Source organism: Terrapene carolina, unplaced genomic scaffold (genome assembly GCF_002925995.2).
Source record: "Terrapene carolina triunguis isolate 2854851 unplaced genomic scaffold, T_m_triunguis-2.0 Scaffold21, whole genome shotgun sequence".
In the NCBI taxonomy this organism is placed as follows: domain Eukaryota; kingdom Metazoa; phylum Chordata; order Testudines; family Emydidae; genus Terrapene; species Terrapene triunguis.
Window position 1 is genome coordinate 43,162,630 of NW_020664372.1, and position 19,233 is coordinate 43,181,862.

Below are 19,233 nucleotides of genomic sequence, written 5' to 3' on the forward strand. Positions count from 1 at the left end.
TTTGGCATGTTAGCTATAGTCTGTTGTTCATTGCACTGACAAAGGCCATTAATTAATACTTGTAAAATAAAGCACTTTCATATAGCGTTAATGTTTAGCAACGTATCTACTATAAAAGGGAGAAGGATACTTCCATGTGCATAGGGTATTCCTGGACAACCACTTTGACGAAACTATATACATGACTCCCTTTCCCTCCACAGGTTAACAAGTAACTCAGGATCAGCATAAAATTCCAGCTTGGACAGACAAAACTTCCACTATTTTCCCTATACTCTTCTACATCCCCCCCCACACTGTGCCATTACTCTTTCCTACTTACTGTTCATGGAAATCCAGCATCGGTGGTTCAAACCGGATAGGTCTGCAATTCCCCCGATACAGAGATACACTGAGGAACAAGGAGGAAGAATAATTAATTTCAAATTGAAATTGAACTTTGCTTGCTGACCCCAAAATATTTTACTTCTCTTTGAATGAAATAGATGTGATTGAATTGGAGCTGCTCTGTAATTTATGAATACTGTATGCTAACCAGGTCATTGCTTTAGTGTACAACTATATTGGTTTAGTTTAAAAGGGATCTGTAAGAAAAGCAAGCAGGAAGGGGGAAAATGGCTCAAAATAAGCCACTTCTCAACAAAAAACAGGAAAAGGCTTGGGAACCAGAATATCCAGAGAACTGTGGCAGGTTTTAAAGAAAGAATCCTCTCAAGGGAAGAGGGGAGTTGTTCTGAGGAACTACACAGAGACTGACAGTTTCTGGGGGTGTCTGAAGAAGTTAGCACTGACTAGATAAGGAATGGAATGCTGAACCATACTATACTCTTCAGCCACTAGGTGGCATTGTGTACAACACACAGTAGAACCTCAGGTTTCAGGAATGGAGGTATTCCTAACTCTAAATGTTTGTAACTCTAAACAAAACATTATAGCTGTTCTTCAAAAGTTTACAACTGAACCTAATACAGCTTTGAAATTTTACTATGAAGAAGAAAAATGCTGCTTTTAACCATCTTAATTTAAATGAAACAAGCACAGAAAGTTTCCTTATCTTTAAAAAAAAAAATTTACACTTTCCCTTTTTTTTTTTTAAAGCAGTTTATGTTTAACAAAGGACTTTAGTGTACAGAATTTTCTTGTTTTAGGGCAAAGGGGGGGGGGGTCTCTGCTACCTGATGGCATACTTCCGGTTCCAAATTAGGTGTGTGGTTGACTGGTCAGTTAGTAACTCCGCTGTTCGTAATTCCGAGGTTCTACTGTATCTTAACTTCAGCTAACCTCAGCCCTACCTGGCAGTACTTTAAAGGATCTTATGGAAGACATCTCTGGTGCATCTCTCTGAGTGGAAGCTCTGTAGTCAGTCTCTATTTGATACAGAAGCCTGACTTGCTAGCAACAGCCCTGCAACCTACCATGTACAAAGAATAGGTGACAATGACCAGAGGATAGTAAGCCTTTAGGTAAGATAGGCATGCGTAAAGACTTGCTTTAAAATTATCTCTAAATGCTGTGTTTCTACTTTTAAACAATGCTTTGGTTTTAAGAAAGCTGTTTTGTCACAATACCCCTGATCACAGACTCACAAAGGGAAGTGCCATAGGTGCCAAACTCTGTCGCTCCTGCTGGGCAAGCACAGTTGATGCACAGGGTATGTCTACACTGCAATTAAACATTCAAGGCTGGCCTGTGGTCAAATGACTTGGGTTCCCTGGGCTTGCACAATGGGGCTGACTAACTGCAGTGCAGATGTACGGGCTTGGGCTGGAGCCTGGGCTCGGTGTCCCAGAATCCAGGCTCCAGCCTCAACCTGAATGTCTACACCACAATTAGACAGCCCCATAGTGCGAGCCCGAGTCAGCGGACATGGGCCAGCCAAGAGTGTTTAGACATACCCCCAGTGTAGACATGCAGTGTAGACATAACCCCAGGATACTGTAACACAGGGCCTGGTCTATGAATTGGAAAATTCTGGATTTGTATCCTGAGATAGGTAAAGGCCCCTGACATCTGAGGGACTGCAATTAGAGAGACCAGAAAAGGGACAGTAGTGCAACTAGCCCTGTAATTGTGACAATGGGATTTGAAAAGAAATTGTGCACATAATGCGAACCTAAGTCTCTCCCATTGTACTTCAAAGAAAAGCTAAATATTGATCAAATTTAAGGGCATATGTCCACATTCCAACCACAGTGTAGTTGGGGAACCAATTACAAAATTAAAATACCAGACAGAATCTTAACTGTATTTTAGAACCAGATTAAAGCCTTGACCATGACCAATCCAGTAATGTGTTTGCAAAACCAATGAAGTCTTAGCAATACGAGCCCTCAGCAAAGATCTAACAGCTCAGTGCTGACGTGAGAAGTGGCCATGTGAGAAAATTAGCGGGGCTCTACTATGTAACTAAGCCACTTACCGGTGGTCATGACTGACAGAGTGGCTGTGCACATTCATAGCTGCTTTAGAATTCAGCCATTAAGAAGTTAAAAAACTGCATTATGGCATCTCTGTAAGTTTTATGCTAACCCACACAATATAGTTTCAAAATATAGTTATTTGTGAAAGGTGGGCACTATCTCAATGCAAATTCCTCAACATCGAAATATAAAACCTTCTTTGGACCCATATACTTTTCTCTATTTACTGCTTCCACTCCAACTGTGCTATTTTAAACTGTATAACAAATTTGCTCCAAAGGAGAAAAGCTTGCGCCTTTCTGCAACTACTCTATGTGGATTTTTAAATAGTTTTGAATGGTACTCTAAAGCAATCTTTTTGGTATACTATGGTTTGGAACTAATGGCACACTTAGGGATAACTCAATACCTGGTCAGGAGGTCATGGCTGGGGATGGGGACGGAGCAGAACGTTCCTCTGCACCCCCTTGGTTTGGGGATCTCTGGGTTACACTTTGCTCACTTTTTGAAGGTTTTCTTCACAACCATAATGGCTAGAGACTTTTAAATAAAAAGACAACATTTTGGAGAACAAGATGGTAGAAACCACAAAAAGCAACGTGGGCACATTCTGTGATACTCTGCCTAATTTGAGTCCTAGGCCTGGTCTACACTATGAGTTTAATTCGAATTTAGCAGCGTTAAATCGAATTAACCCTGCACCCGTCCACATAAAGACATTTCTTTCGAAATAAAGGGCTCTTAAAATCGATTTCTGTACTCCTCCCCGACGAGCGGAGTAGCCAAAATCGATATTGTGTCATTTCGAATTAGGGTTAGTGTGGCCGCAATTCGATGGTATTGGCCTCCGGGAGCTATCCCACAGTGCACCATTGTGACTGCTCTGGACAGCAATCTGAACTCGGATGCACTGGCCAGGTAGACAGGAAAAGCCCCGCGAACATTTGAATTTGCCCAGCACAGGAGAGCATAGGTGACCACAGGTAACAATGCAGGCCGATAATCGAAAAAGAGCACCAGCATGGACCGTATGGGAGGTACTGGATCTGATCGCTATATGGGGAGAGGATTCAGTGCTGGCAGAACTTCGTTCGAAAAGACGAAATGCCAAAACTTTTGAAAAAAATCTCCAAGGGCATGATGGAGAGAGGCCACAATAGGGACTCAGAGCAGTGCCGCGTGAAAGTCAAGGAGCTCAGACAAGCCTATCAGAAAACAAAGGAGGCAAACAGTTGCTCCGGGTCAGAGCCGCAGACATGCCGCTTCTACGCTGAGCTACATGCAATTCTAGGGGGGGCCGCCGCCACTATCCCACCTCTGACGGTGGATTCCGAGGCGGGGGTAATCTCATCAGCCACACCTGAGGATTCTGAGGATGGGGAAGAGGAAGAGGAAGAGGAAGGAGGAGGAGGAGGAGGACGACAAGCTTGCAGAGAGCGCACAGCACTCCGTTCTCCCCAACAGCCAGGATCTTTTTCCTCAGCCTGACTGAAGTACCCTCCCAAGCCAGTACCCAAGACCATGACCCCATGGAAGGGACCTCAGGTGAGTTTACCTTTTAAAATATAAAACATAGTTTAAAAGCAAGCGTTTTTTAATGATTAATTTGTCATGAGGGACGCTCGAGATGAGAGGTGGCAGGCTGCAACGCTGGGGCTGCTGCGTGATCAAACAGACATGCTCCGGCGTCTGGTGGAGCTTCAGGAACGGCAGCAGGATAACAGAGTGCCACTGCAGCCGCTGTATAACCTCCCTCCCCCCTCACCATGTTCCATAGCCTCCTCACCCAGACGTGTAAGAACGCGGGGTGAGGAGGCTCCGTGCACCCTCCCACTCCACCCCAGTGGACAGCCCAACCAAAAGGCTGTCATTATATTGAATTTTTTCAGTGGCCTTTTACTTCCCTCCTATCCTCCTCCCAAACCTCATCCGGGTTACCTTGTCGGTTCTCTCTCTATGTTTATAATCAATTAATAATAAAGAATACATGATTTTTAAACGATAGTGACTTTATTTCGTTTAAAAGCAAGCTGTGATTTAAGGGGGGAGGGTGGTTTGCTTACAGGAAATGAGTCAATCAAGGGGGCGGGTTTTCAACATACAGAACTTTCACACCGTAGCCTGGCCAGTCATGAAACTGGTTTTCAAAGCTTCTCTGATGTGCAGCGCTTCCTGGTGTGATCTTCTAATCGCCCTGGTGTCTGGCTGCACGTAATCAGCAGCCAGGCGATTTGCCTCAGCCTCCCACCCCGCCATAAAGGTCTCCCTCTTACTCTTACAGAGATTGTGGAGCACACAGCAAGCAGCAATAACAATGGGGATATTGGTTTGGCTGAGGTCTGACCGAGTCAGTAACGAGCGCCAGCGACCTTTTAAACGGCCAAATGCACATTCTACCACCATTCTGCACTTGCTCAGCCTGTAGTTGAACAGCTCCTGACTCCTGTCCAGGCTGCCTGTGTATGGCTTTATAAGCCATGACATTAAGGGGTAGGCTGGGTCCCCAAGGATAACTATAGGCATTTCAACATCCCCAACGGTTATTTTCTGGTCCGGGAAGTAAGTCCCTTGCTGCAGCCGTTTAAACAGAGTAATGTTCCTGAAGACATGAGCGTCATGAACCCTTCCCGGCCAGCCCACGTTGATGTTGGTGAAACGTCCCTTGTGATCCACAAATGCTTGCAGCACCATTGAAAAGTACCCTTGTGGTTTATGTACTGGGTACCCTGGTGCTCCGGTGCCAAGATAGGGATATGGGTTCTATCTATCGCCCCACCACAGTTAGGGAATCCCATTGCAGCAAAGCCATCCACTATGACCTGCACATTTCCCAGAGTCACTACCTTTCGTAGCAGCAGCTCAGTGATTGCTTTGGCTACTTGCATCACAGCAGCCCCCACAGTAGATTTGCCCACTCCAAATTGATTCCCGACTGACCGGTAGCTGTCTGGCGTTGCAAGCTTCCACAGGGCTATTGCCACTCGCTTCTCAACTGTGAGGGCTGCTCTCATCCTGGTATTCTGGTGCTTCAGGGCAGGGGAAAGCAAGGCACAAAGTTCCATGAAAGTGCCCTTACGCATGTGAAAGTTTCGCAGCCACTGGGAATCGTCCCACACCTGCAACACTATCCGATCCCACCAGTCTGTGCTTGTTTCCCGGGCCCAGAATCGGCGTTCCACGGCTATAACCTGCCCCATTAACAGCATGATCTCCAAAGCACCGGGGCCCGCGGTTTGATAGAATTCCGTGTCCATGTCCTCATCACTCTCACCGCCGCACTGCCGTAGCCTACTCCTCGCCGCCTGGTTTTGCAGGTTCTGGTTCAGCATAAACTGCACGATAACGCGCGAGGTGTTTACAATGTTCATGACTGCTGTCTTGAGCTGAGCGGGCTCCATGCTTGCCGTGGTATGGCGTCTGCACTGTTCACCCAGGAAAAAGCCGCGAAATGGTTGTCTGCCGTTGCTTCCCTGGAGAGGGGGGAGGATGTACCCAGAACCACCCGCGACAATGTTTTTTGCCCCATCAGGCATTGGGATTTCAACCCAGAATTCCAATGGGCAGAGGAGACTGCGAGAACTATGGGATAGCTATGGGATAGCTACCCACAGTGCAACGCTCCGGAAATCGACACTAGCCCCGGTACATGGACGCACACCGCCGAATTAATGTGCTTAGTGTGGCCGCATACATTCGACTTTATACAATCTGTTTCCAAAATTCGAATTATATAAATTCGGATTAATCCCGTAGTGTAGACATACCCCAGCCCTCTATGCTGTTAGAGGAGCTTTAGATATTTTAAAATAATTTCCTTTTGCCAATTATCTTTTCTGAATCCTAATTTCCCCCATGTGTGAATTCTAAGGCATCTGGAGTCAGAGCCTATTTTTCTTCAGTTCCAGAATGGTATAAACAAACAGGAATTAATGGAGAAAATTCATAGAAGGGTAACAAAGGTGACTAGGACCCTAAAGGGACAGATTTATGAGGAAAGAAATTATGGTAATACAGTTTGGTTAAACAAAGAAAAGTGAAAAGGGCGTATAATGGTCAACATTTGTAGGGTTAAACTCCAATGGTTTACCTCAGTATCTTAATTTCATTATTCTTAGTTATAGTTTAAGAGTATCAGGAAAAACGTCTAACCAGTAAAGTCCATGACTGTGGTATAGTCTTTCAATAGAAGGAGTTGAAGTACTATTTCTTGTACAGTGTTTATAACTAGACTGAACAGGAGTCTAAGAAAATATACAACAGGGACCAAAATCTACATTGGCATGAAAAATGTACTACATGTCCCAGTAGATTTTCTCCCTCTCTAATTTTTTAGATGAAACAGGCTCTGAGACTGACTGGATCTACCTATCTATCCACCCAAATTATTTCTTACGCAATGGTAAGAGCCTTAAAGAAGCCAGCTGTTTAAGTATTTTATTAGAACTATATAGACATCATATTTATGCTGGAGTTTGCCCACCAAAACAAGGGATTTATTACTAGGGGGTCTATTTTAACTCTAAGGTAAAATGAAAGTTGAACTCAAAAGAAAGAGTGGCTTTAGAGATTCATTTAAAAGGAAATGTGACTGACCTCTGCAGATATTCACAATTCTCACAAGGTTAACAGCTATTAGGAAGGCCATCTTGCAAGGCAAGTATTTTAAGACCCATAGTTTAAATTGTTGAATAGTAGGGTTTTCTGAGAACCTTCTAAAAAATGTCAGGATCAAAGAGTGCTTTTTTTACCCCCCACAATTCTTGACTTTCTTACAACTGTTAAGAATATCAGAACTAGGGAGCAGACATTTATCCTGGGACACTCCACATTATTGTAGAATGCGACTTTTTCAGACTGCTATATTCTTGGACCCTGGCCCCCTGCCTGCATGGAAAAAACATTTCAAGGCTTCTGACAGTGGGAACAAGGATCACACTGTGGTTATATAGTCCCCCAAAAGTGACTAAACATGGAACCTCAGTACCATTTTTATTTCTCTCAATGCCTTCAACAGCAAGTCAATTCAAAAGTATTTTTTAATTGCCAGCCCTGCAAGCAATTTGAGGTCTAACAAATAAAAGTCAAGCTATTATTTTGGCTTAGGAGTGAACATTAATATAGATGCTGCAGCTGACACACAGTTAATTCTGTTGATGGTACAAACCAAAAAGTAATTCAGCTAACTCTTCTTCCGCTTCTCAGCTCTGAAGTGTTTGCAGGAATAAAACGTAGGAGTTATTCGTCACTGAAGCAAACCTATGACTCTCATACATGCAGAAAACCAATTTGTTCAGAAGGTGCTTTTTCTATGTAGCCAATAGATAAGTGGTGCCCAAACCTTTCCTGTCACGCCCCTTTTACCAGTAATGGAATCTGTCCACACGCCCCTTCCAGTACTGCACAGTTGGCTCAGCAGAGGAGCATGGGTGAAGGTGGAAGGTAATTATCACCACTGAAATTTGACCAGGACCTTTTCATGGGCTATTCCAGTGCATGTGTTATGGTCTTTGGACCCTATAAAACTGGGAGCTGGAGTAGGGCTACCTACCTGACTCAGATGAGATTGCTACCTACTGAGTCACTAATGTCTTTCTGCAGCACCTACATGTATTCCTTGAAGGTCTTCAACTAAGTACTGTCCCAGCCCTGCCCTGCTTAGCTTGTGAAATCTAATAAGCTTACAGCCCAAGGTGGGATGGCTACAGGCCAATTTAAACAAAATAGGCAAGTACCCAAACTTTTCTAAACCAGGTAAGTCTCTTCATCTTCCTTATTTTTAACTTGACATTTGTTATTTTTTTAAATATGAAAATGTAGAACTGGGCATCTTGAAAGATTATATATGCTAATCAGACTCTCCACTGAACAGGCAACATTAGCAGTTGCTATGCATGCATACTGCCATGTAAGGATCTTCTGGAACAGAAATTTGAGATATTTTACATTGATTTGATTCCATGCTAACACTTCTGAACTGCACCAAATGCAATATTTTGGCAACAACTTATTAATAGTCATGCTTCAGTGGTATCTGAGGGGGTGAGGGATATCTCAGTGGTTTGAGCATTGGCCTGCTAAACCCAGGGTTGAGTTCAATCCTGGAGGGGGCCAGTTCGGGATCTGGGGCAAAATCAGTACTTGGTCCTGCTAGTGAAGGCAGGGGGCTGGACTTGATGACCTTTCAGGGTCCCTTCCTGTTCTATGAGATAGGTATATCTCCATATATTTTTATTATTTATATTTTATCTAAAACACTATCTCACAAAGACCGCAACAAGAAAGTCTACTTCTAACTCAGTAATAAAATGAAATTTTGTTATTTATAAACCAATGTCAACCATATTGGGGTGTTTTTGAAAACCTAATATGCTAGAACATGAGATGAACAAAAATATCATGCTTACATTTACAATGAATTCTACTGTAATCATACTTAAAGGATTTAACAAAAAAAGTTTTTTACCACACTATTGAAATGATCAATTAAGTTTGGTTCTGTTTAGGAGCAGGGCCGGCTCCAGGCACCAGCTTGCCAAGCAGGTGCTTGGGGTGGCCACTCCGGAGAGGGGCGGCAGGGCCAGCTATTCCACGGCAATTCGGCGGACGGTGCCTCACTCCTGCTCGGAGCGAAGGACCTTCCGCCGAATTGCCGCCGCAGATCGCAATCTTTTTTTTTTTGGCTGCTTGGGGCGGCCAAAACCCTGGAGCCGGCCCTGTTTAGGAGACAGATATACAACTGAGTCTTAACATCAGGGGTATTCAGCTGTATACAAGAAACTTCTCCAAGCAGACTAATTTGGGCATACAGATGCAAGGTGCAATTTAAGTCACTGTGACAATTTGGAGAATCTGCTTATGTAAAAATATATGAATTCAGACTGATGTTATGAAACTGCTGAATCATTTAATGCCGCAGTGTATGGCATATCAGCTATGTTCTGTCAGACCTGTGTCACCCATTTCCCAGACCAGGGACAATGGAAAGTCATTACCCTTAACAACTATACTCTAACTACTAAACAGGTATGCTAAGGAGGGTTGCTTGAACTGGGAAACCAGTTCAACCAAGTTGGAGAAATCTCCGAACAGGACAACAAACAACCAAAGTGTTGATGCTAACCTTTAAAATCATACTGACTGAGCAGGTCAGGGGAAACAAGAGAGACGCAAGAAGCTTGGGCAGGAAAGGGGATCAGAGAGTCATGCTTTCACAGCAGAGGGGTCTTGTTTAACTGAGGGACCAGCCAAGGAAGAAGAAAGGAAGCCAGGTGCAAAGGACAAAGAGAGACTGACTGACTGACTAGGTGCAGACGGCGGGATTCTGGACTCCACTGGGGACGCTGACTTAGCCCAAAGAATCTCAAGAGTGCTGAGGAAATTGAGGTGGGGAAGTACAAGTAGGTGTTCTGTTTTGCCTATATCTATGTATTTCTTCAGTACAGATGAGGATTTTAAGCATAAAACTTCTTAGCAGAATTTCATATTTTACATAGACTTTCTACTAACTACTGGAAAACTAAAGGAACAAGTACAAAACACCCAACTTAGCAATTTAAGATCTCACTTTCTTCTCATTTTAAAGGATGAGTAAAATGTAAACTATACTATAGTTTACTGATTTAAATTTTTTAATTGTCGATTAAAAATTGATTTAAAAATCATTGTTATTCCACTCTGATCTGACAGGACAGCCAGAGCCCAGATTTTTGGTACGTCTATTTCACTGATCTACTTTTGATGCATGCACGGACGGAAGTGACAGATGGGAGAAATACTTGAATTTACGCAGTTTCTTACAGAACATAAGTGCCTAAATGTGACAATACATTCACAAATGCTGCAATACATCAATGAGAGATTTTTTTCTTCTACTGATTTCAAAGCACAGGTAGAAGTAGTTACAAAAATGTGTGTCCTTTTAGAGGTGTCTACACAAGGGAACAAATTTAGTTATACACACTGTTGTAAACGGATTGTTTGCTTAGTCTCAAAGAATAGGCAAATAGTCCACAAGTAGTTTACTATAGGCATTAGATAATAATCAGCTAGTCTAACTGGCTAGATAACAGTTTTTCAATTCTTGGATTTCTGCCTGTAAAGTTAGGGATTCTATTTGCAAGGCCATATTGAGGACATTTAACTTCACTTTTAATTAAAAACAAGCTGGTGAGCACTAATTAGCAATATTTTAACATATTAGCATTGATTTTCCAATTTTATTGTAATTGCTGGACATGGCTAAAGAAATGGCTAGCTTCTAATTATATTTGTATATGGAGTGCCAACAATGTTCTCATGCATTATACAAAAAAATTACATAATCCCTGCCCCAAGGAGTTTACAGTCTAGTTCAGACAATATACTAGGTAACTCTACAAGCTTCAGTTTGCACACAAATCTTGCAGGGTTACCCTTATAAGGTCTCGCAGAAGGAATGTAAAGATTTGAAGGAGAAGGTGATTATCTGGAACATGATGAGAGAGAAACTATTCTAACCATAAGGGACAGCACACAAGAAGGTGCAAAGAAAAACTGTGGGAGGCTATTGGAAGGTTTAAGGAGAGAGGGTTGAGTGGAACAGGGATAAACAGATTATATAGATATAGATATATAGATATAGTAGGAGAAGCCATCCAGGGCCTGGAAAGATTAGAACAGAAGACTTCATTTGTTGCAGATGACAATAAGAAAGCAGAAGAGGCATTCAAAGAGGGAGCACCAAGAAAGGTAGTCTAATATTTTATGTGGGAAGACAGACTAAAAATAAAGTTTCTTTAAAATACAGCCTGCTCTCCTGGACTCCTTTCCCCCTCATGTTATTCTCCCAGGGAATCCTGCCCATCAGTTCCCTGAGGGAGTCAAAGTCTGCTTTTCTGAAGTCCAGGGTCTGTATTCTGCTGCTCTCCTTTCTTCCTTGTGTCAGGATCCTGAACTCGACCATCTCATGGTCACTGCCTCCCAGGTTCCCATCCACTTTTCCTTCCCCTACTAATTCTTCCCTGTTTGTGAGCAGCAGGTCAAGAAGAGCTATGCCCCTAGTTGGTTCCTCCAGCACTTGTACCAGGAAATTGTCCTTGTTTCAGTTCACAAGGTAAATATCAAATGTGCATGCCTAACATCAAGTTTTAATTTAGTTTCACTTAGCCAACAAGTGAAATTCTATTTTGCTTCTAGTTCTTCTCTCTTACGATATTATCAAGACTGATGCTATGAATTAAGCTAGTATTTGAGTTTAGTTTAATCTTAAGTGATAATATAAGAACACTAGAATGGTCATACTGGGCCAGACCAATTGTCTATCTATCCCACTATCCTGTCTTCTGACAGTAGCCAATGCCAGATGCTTCAGAAGGAATGAACAGAACAGAGCAATAATAGAATAATCCATCCCCTGTTGTCCAATCCCAGCACCTCGCAGTCAGAGGTTTAGGGACACCCAGAGCATGGGGTTGTGTCCCTGACAATCTTGGCAAATAGCCTTGAGGAACCTATTCTCCATGCTCCTACCTTGTTGCCAGGGGATGTTTGGAAGGCCAAAACAAGAAAGGGGTTCAAAAAAGATTTAGATAAGTTCATTGAAGACACGCCCATCAATGCCTATTAGTTAACATGGTCAGGGATGCAACCCCATGCTCTGGGTTTCCCTACCCTTTGATTGCCAGAAGCTGGGTGTGGATGACAGGGGATGGATCACTTGATGATTACCTGTTCTGTTCATCCCTCTGAAGAACCTGGCATTGGCCACTGTCGGAAGACAGGATACTGGGCTGACCCAGTATAGCCATTCTTATGTTATTTCTTTTTTTAAATTCAGTTATATTTTTGGCCTTCACAACAGCCTCTGGCGTAAAGTTCTACAGGTTTACTGTGCATTGTGTGAAGTAGTATTTCCTTTTGTTTGTTTTAAACCTTCTGCCTATTAATTTCATTTGGTGACCCCTAATTCTTGTGTTATGAGTGAGGAGTAAATAACACTTCCTTATTCACTTTCTGCACACCATTATGTTATAGACCTCTATCGTACTCCCCCATCCTCATCAATTTTCTAAGCTGAAAAGTCCTAGTCTTTTTAATCTCTTCTCACAGGGAAGCTGTTCCACATGCCTAATCATTTTTGTTGCCCTTCTCTGTACCTTTTCCAATTCTAATAATTTTTTTAGATGGGGCAACAAGAATAGCATGCAGTATTCAAGGTGTGGGCATATCATTGATTTATATACTGGCATTATATTTATTGTCTTATCTATCCCTTTCCTAATGGTTCCTAACATTGTTAGCATTTTGACTACTGCGGCATATTGGGCAGATGTTTTCAGATAACTATACATGAGGACTCCACCATACCATTCAAGAAAGAGAACAGCTAATAGATAACCCACCATTTTGTACGTAAAGCTGGGATTATGTTTTCCAATGTGCATTACTTTGCATTTATCAACATTAATTCCCCCCTCATCCAGTTTTGTGAGATTCCTTTGGACTTAACTATCTTGAGTAAATGTATTGTCTGCAAACTTTGCCACCTAACTGCTTACCCCTTTTTCCAGATCATTTATGAATATGTTGAACAGTCTTGGTCCCAGTGCAGATCCCTAGGGGGCATCACTGTTACATCCCTCCATTCTGAAAACTGACCATTTATTCCTATCCTTTATTTGCTGTCTTTTAACCAATTACTGTTCCATGAGAGGACTTTGCTTAAGAGCCTTTAATGAGGGACCTTGTCAAAGGCTTTCTGAAAGTCCAAGGACGCCATATCCACTGGATCACCCTTGTCTACATATTTGTTGACCCTCAAAGAATTCTAATAGATTGGTGAGATATGATTTCCCTTTACAAAAGCCATGTTGACACTTCCCCACCAAATCATGTTCATCTGTGTCTCTGATAATTCTGTTCTTTACTACAGTTTCAACCAATTTGCCTCATACTGAAGTTAGGCTTATCAGCCTGTAATTGCCAGGATTGTCTCTGGAGTCTTCTTTTAAAAACTGACATCACATCCTCCAGTCATCTGGTACAGCAGCTGGTTCAAGTGATAAGTTATATACCACAGTTAGTAGTTCTGTAATTTCATATTTGAGTTCCTTCAGAACTCTTGGTGAATACATACCATCTGGTCCCAGTGACTTATTACTCTTTAATTCATCGATCTGTTCCAAAATCTCCTCTATTGACACCTCAATCTGGGACAGTTCCATTCTTTCTAGGTCACAAATCTGAGGATCAGGTGTGGGGATCTCCCTCACATCCTCTGCAGTGAAGACTGATGCAAAGAATTAATTTAGCTTCTCTGCAATGACCTTATCTTCCTTGAGTGCTCCTTTTGCACCTTCCCGCTATTGATGTATGAAATTTTTGTTTGCTGTTAAATGTCTTTTACTAGTTGCTCTTTAAATTCTTTTTTGGCCTGCTTAACTCTACTTTTAGGTTTGACTTGCCACAGTTGACACTCCTTCTTATTTTCCTCACTAGGATTTTATTTCCAATTTTTAAACTATGTCTTTTTGTCTCTAACGGCCTCCAGCACTCTGTTGTTTAGCCTATCCCCCCAAAAACTCTTCTGCCCACACCCACAAACAGGCATTTTTTAATATTTGTTTACCCAAATATGAAATGTTTTCACACTACTCATGGGGTCTATATCACAAGCTTTTGATCAGTGTCAAATCAGAAAGCAGCAGAACACTAATGGTAAGTGATGCACAAAGCAAGATAAATGTTTTGAAATAAAATGGGGGACATTACTTCTCATTTATTTGCTGAGATTTTCAAAATTGGATGCCTAAGGAGACTCCTAAGTCCATAACCAGGCACCTAAACAGATGGTCCAATGGGAGATGCCACATAACTTGTTTGAAAAAAATCAGTTTACGCAGGTGCCTAAGTTTAGGCATACAACACTGAAAATCATCCAATCCTTAGAAGTCTAACTAGACGCTTATAAGTTACATTTTAGATCTCAAATTAGTTTCACACTCTATATTACAACAACTATACAACTGTACTTATCACATTCTATTATATACTTACTTTGAAAGACTATATAATTCAGAATACTTAATAACCACCTCTTCCTTGTAACAAGTTCTGGCGTATCCGCTTTCCTTCCATTCACGTCTCAAATTATGTCTCAGAGTGTAGTGTAGGCAGGTATTTCAGGTTTATACATGGGATTTGTAAGTGTTCATAGAGAATGTATTAAGTCATTACTAAGAAATTTAAACACATTTGCCACTCCAAATCTGCCCAAGTAACACTACAAATGCAGAGTGAGAGTCTCACCAAGCTTTCCACTTTTAAACCTTGGCATTCTATTCCCCAAAGCCTCTTCTCAACTTTAACTTAGCCAAATACTATTTATTTTAATTCATTTGATGGCTTGGCTGCCCCAACTTCTTATAATTTCAGGAGATAGCCTACAAACAATTGCAAGCAGAGGTGTAATGTTTATAAAAAAGTAAAAATGATTCCTTATGATTCTTAAATTCTAGAAAACTGAGCATTAGGTTTTTTTTTGTTTTTTTGTTTTTAAAAACTTTCAAATCTTTTATAGCATAGTGCCGGAATTTTTGCCACTGTACTGTGAGCAATATCTTCCCAACATCTCATTAGTCATATCTCATTCAATAAGAATTGGTCTAGGAAAATAGATGCTTCACATTTATCTTAACTGCAACATATTATGTTTGCAACTTTCTGCCCACATTATGTGCGATGTTCTACACTTTCAACTAAGTGCCGCTGAGGTTTCACGCAAAACAAGTTATTTTCTCACTTTAAGTTCACTTTCAATAAAGGTTTGTCTCTTCCTGTTAACAGCCAACTCTATTCCTCATAATAAACACAAGTGGGTAACAACTTTGACATGTATGAGAACTCACCCCATGTGGGTGACTGCAACAGCCTAAATCTTTAAAACCGAAGGGCTCCACACTTCAATAAGATAGGATAATTAAGAGGGTTGCACACTTTGTTGCTTCTGTAGGCTGAGCGCATTGCACACACCTGGGGCTACTTACGTCCCTCCACTCCCCCTTCAAATTCCCTGCGTGCCACCCTCCTATCCCATTTAATTTTAGGAATGCCTGCAACACCACACACACACACATCGCAGAAGCTGTGTCCCCCATTCCCCACTCTGTCCATTCAAGGGGCTTTGTATACCTCCCATTACCCTCTCCCCCATGCCAAGGGATAAGCCCCTCCATTTCCCCCTTCCCTTCCCTCCCCTCATACCAGGGTCCTTCATTTTCCCCAATGGCAAGCCAGAGGTGCTGTTATGCTGGAAGGTGTTCAGGCAGGGCGGTAGCTAGAGGCTGTGCCAGGAGGGCCCCCTCGCGGTTGTTGCTCCCTGAGGGCTCTGCCAGAACTAGGTCCCTCCAACAAGGCGGCTCTTACTGGCTCTGCGAGCAATCAAATGGGGCTGGGAGCTGAGAAGGAAGAGGAGATGGGAGCGCAGCAGCTGAGCCCTCCATAGCACCAGCCAGAGTAGCAGCTACCCCGCACTGCCTGGCTTTGGCTTCCCACCTCAGACCTGGCCAGGGGGTGGGACTTTGGGAGCGGGGGGAATGTGTGGGGAGCTGCCCCCAGGACTGCCCCACTCTGGTTAAGGCACTGCAGTTTGGAGGGACAACTCTCCCCGTGCTCCTCTCCATCTCTGCCCCTGGGTTTGGGGCTTCTGCTCCACAGGGCATCAGTGCTCGGGGACCCCCCTGAAACTGGCTCACGGTCCCCCTGGGGGCCGCAGACCCTGAGTTGAGAACCACTGCTTGAATTTACAGAGGTGGAAAGCTACTTTCCTGTCTTTTTCCTTTTAAATTTAAATAGAGTATAAAAGGGTTTGATTTTTCTGCTCAGGCTTCTCCATCTGATTTATGTAGAAGATACTACTTCCATAAACAGAATTCATTCAACTGCCCTTAGGGTCTTATTTCAGAATAGGGGCATCCTTCAGTCATGACCAAGGCCCTTTGTATAAGTGATTACACAGATACATAAAACAAGTTATCATGCAATTGTCCTTTCTTAATATACCATACTTGTGCCCCAAATCCATTGTTTAAAAACCTCTAGTTATGGTCATGGAGAGGATCTTCAAAATGTGAATCAAAATTAATGAATCTAGGTTGTCTGGATTAGGATAAAAGGCTTTGTTTACATAGGTAAATTTTTTCAATATAACTTAAGGTGAAAAACTTAACTAATATAAACCCCCATGCAGACCCTCTTATTCTGGTATAAGAGTGACTTTGGTTTGACTTATGTTGCTTGGGAAGGTGTCTAGACAATCAAAAAAGCCACTTACAGGAGAATAAAAGCATCTACAGTGGTATAAGTGGCAAAACTTTTCCATTTAAACAAGGACTACATTTATATAAACCTAGGTTAGGATTTTAACCGGACCATCTTAGCTAAACTGTAATTGCTTTTATAAGGTATAAAACTAAACTAGGTAACAATTTATCACCACACCTTAAATCCTAGTCCAAACTAAATTTGAATTTAAACCCATGTTAAGAGTGTTCACACATAAGTGGCAATTGTTTAACTAAACTGGTGCAACACTACACCTTTAGTTAAATCCATGGACCTTCTATGTTTAGACAATACCTATTCACTAACACTGAAAGTCACTATTACAGAGGTATTATGCTATCACTGGACCCAGGGAAAGCATTTGCTTCTGTATTAGTGTCTTGAATCAATGATGCAATTTGTGGCAAAGGCTGAAATACTCAGTGCAACTTTAGATTTGGTAAAGATCTAGTCAACAGTGGAATGACCTTGAGACAGTTTTTTTTAAAAGATGGCTGAATTTAATAAGCTGTGCGCAGCACTTTTTATAGATTTCTGTCAGGCCTTTTATTCAGTGTATTGAGCAAGTTTGTGGGATCTGATGAGGCATCGAGGCAATCCTCAGAAGACAGTGCCATTGATAAAAGAGCTCTACAAGAGAACAGAAAGCTGCATTTGATTCCATGGCAGATACATGCCAGGGTTTCCTATCTGCATGGGAGCTTGGCAAGACTGCATCGTGCCACCATTGAAAGGGTTGATGGATACACTGGAGAGGGCAGCTGTCGGTGGTGTTGAACCCAACACCATTCCACTTCAAGATTTTGAATACACTGTGTGTGACAAACCCAGACCAGTGGGGTACAGGAGTCTGGTAGAGGGCAAATATACTGGTCACTGGATGAGTAGTTTTCTGTTCCCTGAGTGACCAGAGCAGGGGCTGCACTAGAGTAATCAGGAACCTGCTAGAACCAGTTAAGGCAGGCAGGCTAATTAGGACACCTGGAGCCAATTAAGAAGAAGCTGCTAGAATCAATTAAGGCAGGCTAATCAGGGCACCTGGGTTTTAAAAAGGAGCTCACTTCAGTTTGTGGTGCGAGTGTGAGGAGCTGGGAGCAAGAGGCGCAAGGAGCTGAGAGTGAGAGGGTGTGATTCTGGAGGACTGAGGAGCACAAGCATTATCAGACACCAGGAGGAAGGTCCTGTGGTGACAATAAGGAAGGTGTTTGGAGGAGGCCATGGGGAAGTAGCCCAGGGAGTTGTAGCTGTCATGCAGCTGTTACAGGAGACACTATAGACAGCTGCAGTCCACAGGGCCCTGGGCTGGAACCCGGAGTAGAGGGCAGGCCCGGGTTCCCCCCAAACCTCCCAATTGACCTGGACTGTGGGTTCTTCCAGAGGGGAAGGTCTCTGGGTTGTTCCCCAACCCACATGGTGAATCTCTGAGGCAAGAAAATCCGCCAATAAGCGCAGGACCCACCAAGATAGAGGAGGAACTTTGTCACAGTGGACAATGTCTCACTGACTGATTAATTCCTGCAGCTGATGGCTGATCTGGGCAGGAAAGAAGCAACATGCATTGGTCTGGTTATTAATTAGGATAAAACTAAATTCCTGGTGATTACCATCAAACAGTCTCTAGCTCAATATTAATTTGTGTTGATGGGACACTGGGCAGCTGTCATATTTGGACAGCATCATAGACAGTGCTGGAGGATGCTCAAAAGATGTGGACACATGTGAGCAGTTGCTGATATGTTTCAGGCCCTTCAGCAGCTTCGTAGGGACGGTGTGACATCAAGCTTGCTACAAAGCTACGGATCTACAGAACCACAGTTATACCAACTCTGTTGTAGGAAAGTGAAATGTGAGTGCTGTGGAAGGTTCAAGAATACTGGATTGACATTTTCCATTCCCATCGTCTCCATCAACTGCTTCATACCAATCAGTACGACAAGATCAGACATCAGAATATTCAATGCTGAACCCAGCAATCATCTCCATCAGCACTGTTTCAGTTTTGGTTGCTTTCTTGTTATGGACATATAATAAGAATGGGAGACCAATTAATTCTGAAGTATATGTACCAAGGAATGCTCCTACAAGCCAGCAATCACACGGGTGCCAAAAGCTTATGTGGCATGATAAGATTGCCACTGATGGACAAACTGAATAATCTGATCAATTTAAGCACTTTGACAGACATCGATCTGGGGGGCACTCGATTTGCAAGGCGGCCACATCCATTTGAAATTTGCCATCATGATGATATTTCACTGTTCATTTTAACAGACATACCAATGTAATATACTTCTCTATCCTTGTGTGATATAGTAGCAGACACTGGGACAGGGAAGTTGCTTATTGTGCTCAAGATTTGCTGAGTCTCCATTCATAGGTGACTGAAATCTAACCAGCAGATATGCAGACAACTGTTGCGTTATGTCTGGGATATGAGTGCCAACATAAGTGGCACCCTAAAAAGCTAGCCACCACACTTCTGGTGACTGAAGTA

General features: G+C 42.6%; 1 protein-coding gene across 3 annotated transcripts in view; it reads right to left on the minus strand.

Annotated features, from left to right (window-relative positions):
- Positions 1-19,233, minus strand: part of TMEM131 (transmembrane protein 131) — a 168,681-nt gene that overhangs the window by 78,510 nt on the left and 70,938 nt on the right. For all 3 annotated transcript variants that reach the window (XM_024213327.2, XM_026648053.1, XM_026648049.1), the window contains exon 4: positions 323-391. In XM_024213327.2, the coding sequence (XP_024069095.2) occupies positions 323-391 (69 nt within the window). The remainder of the gene's footprint in view (positions 1-322; positions 392-19,233) is intronic.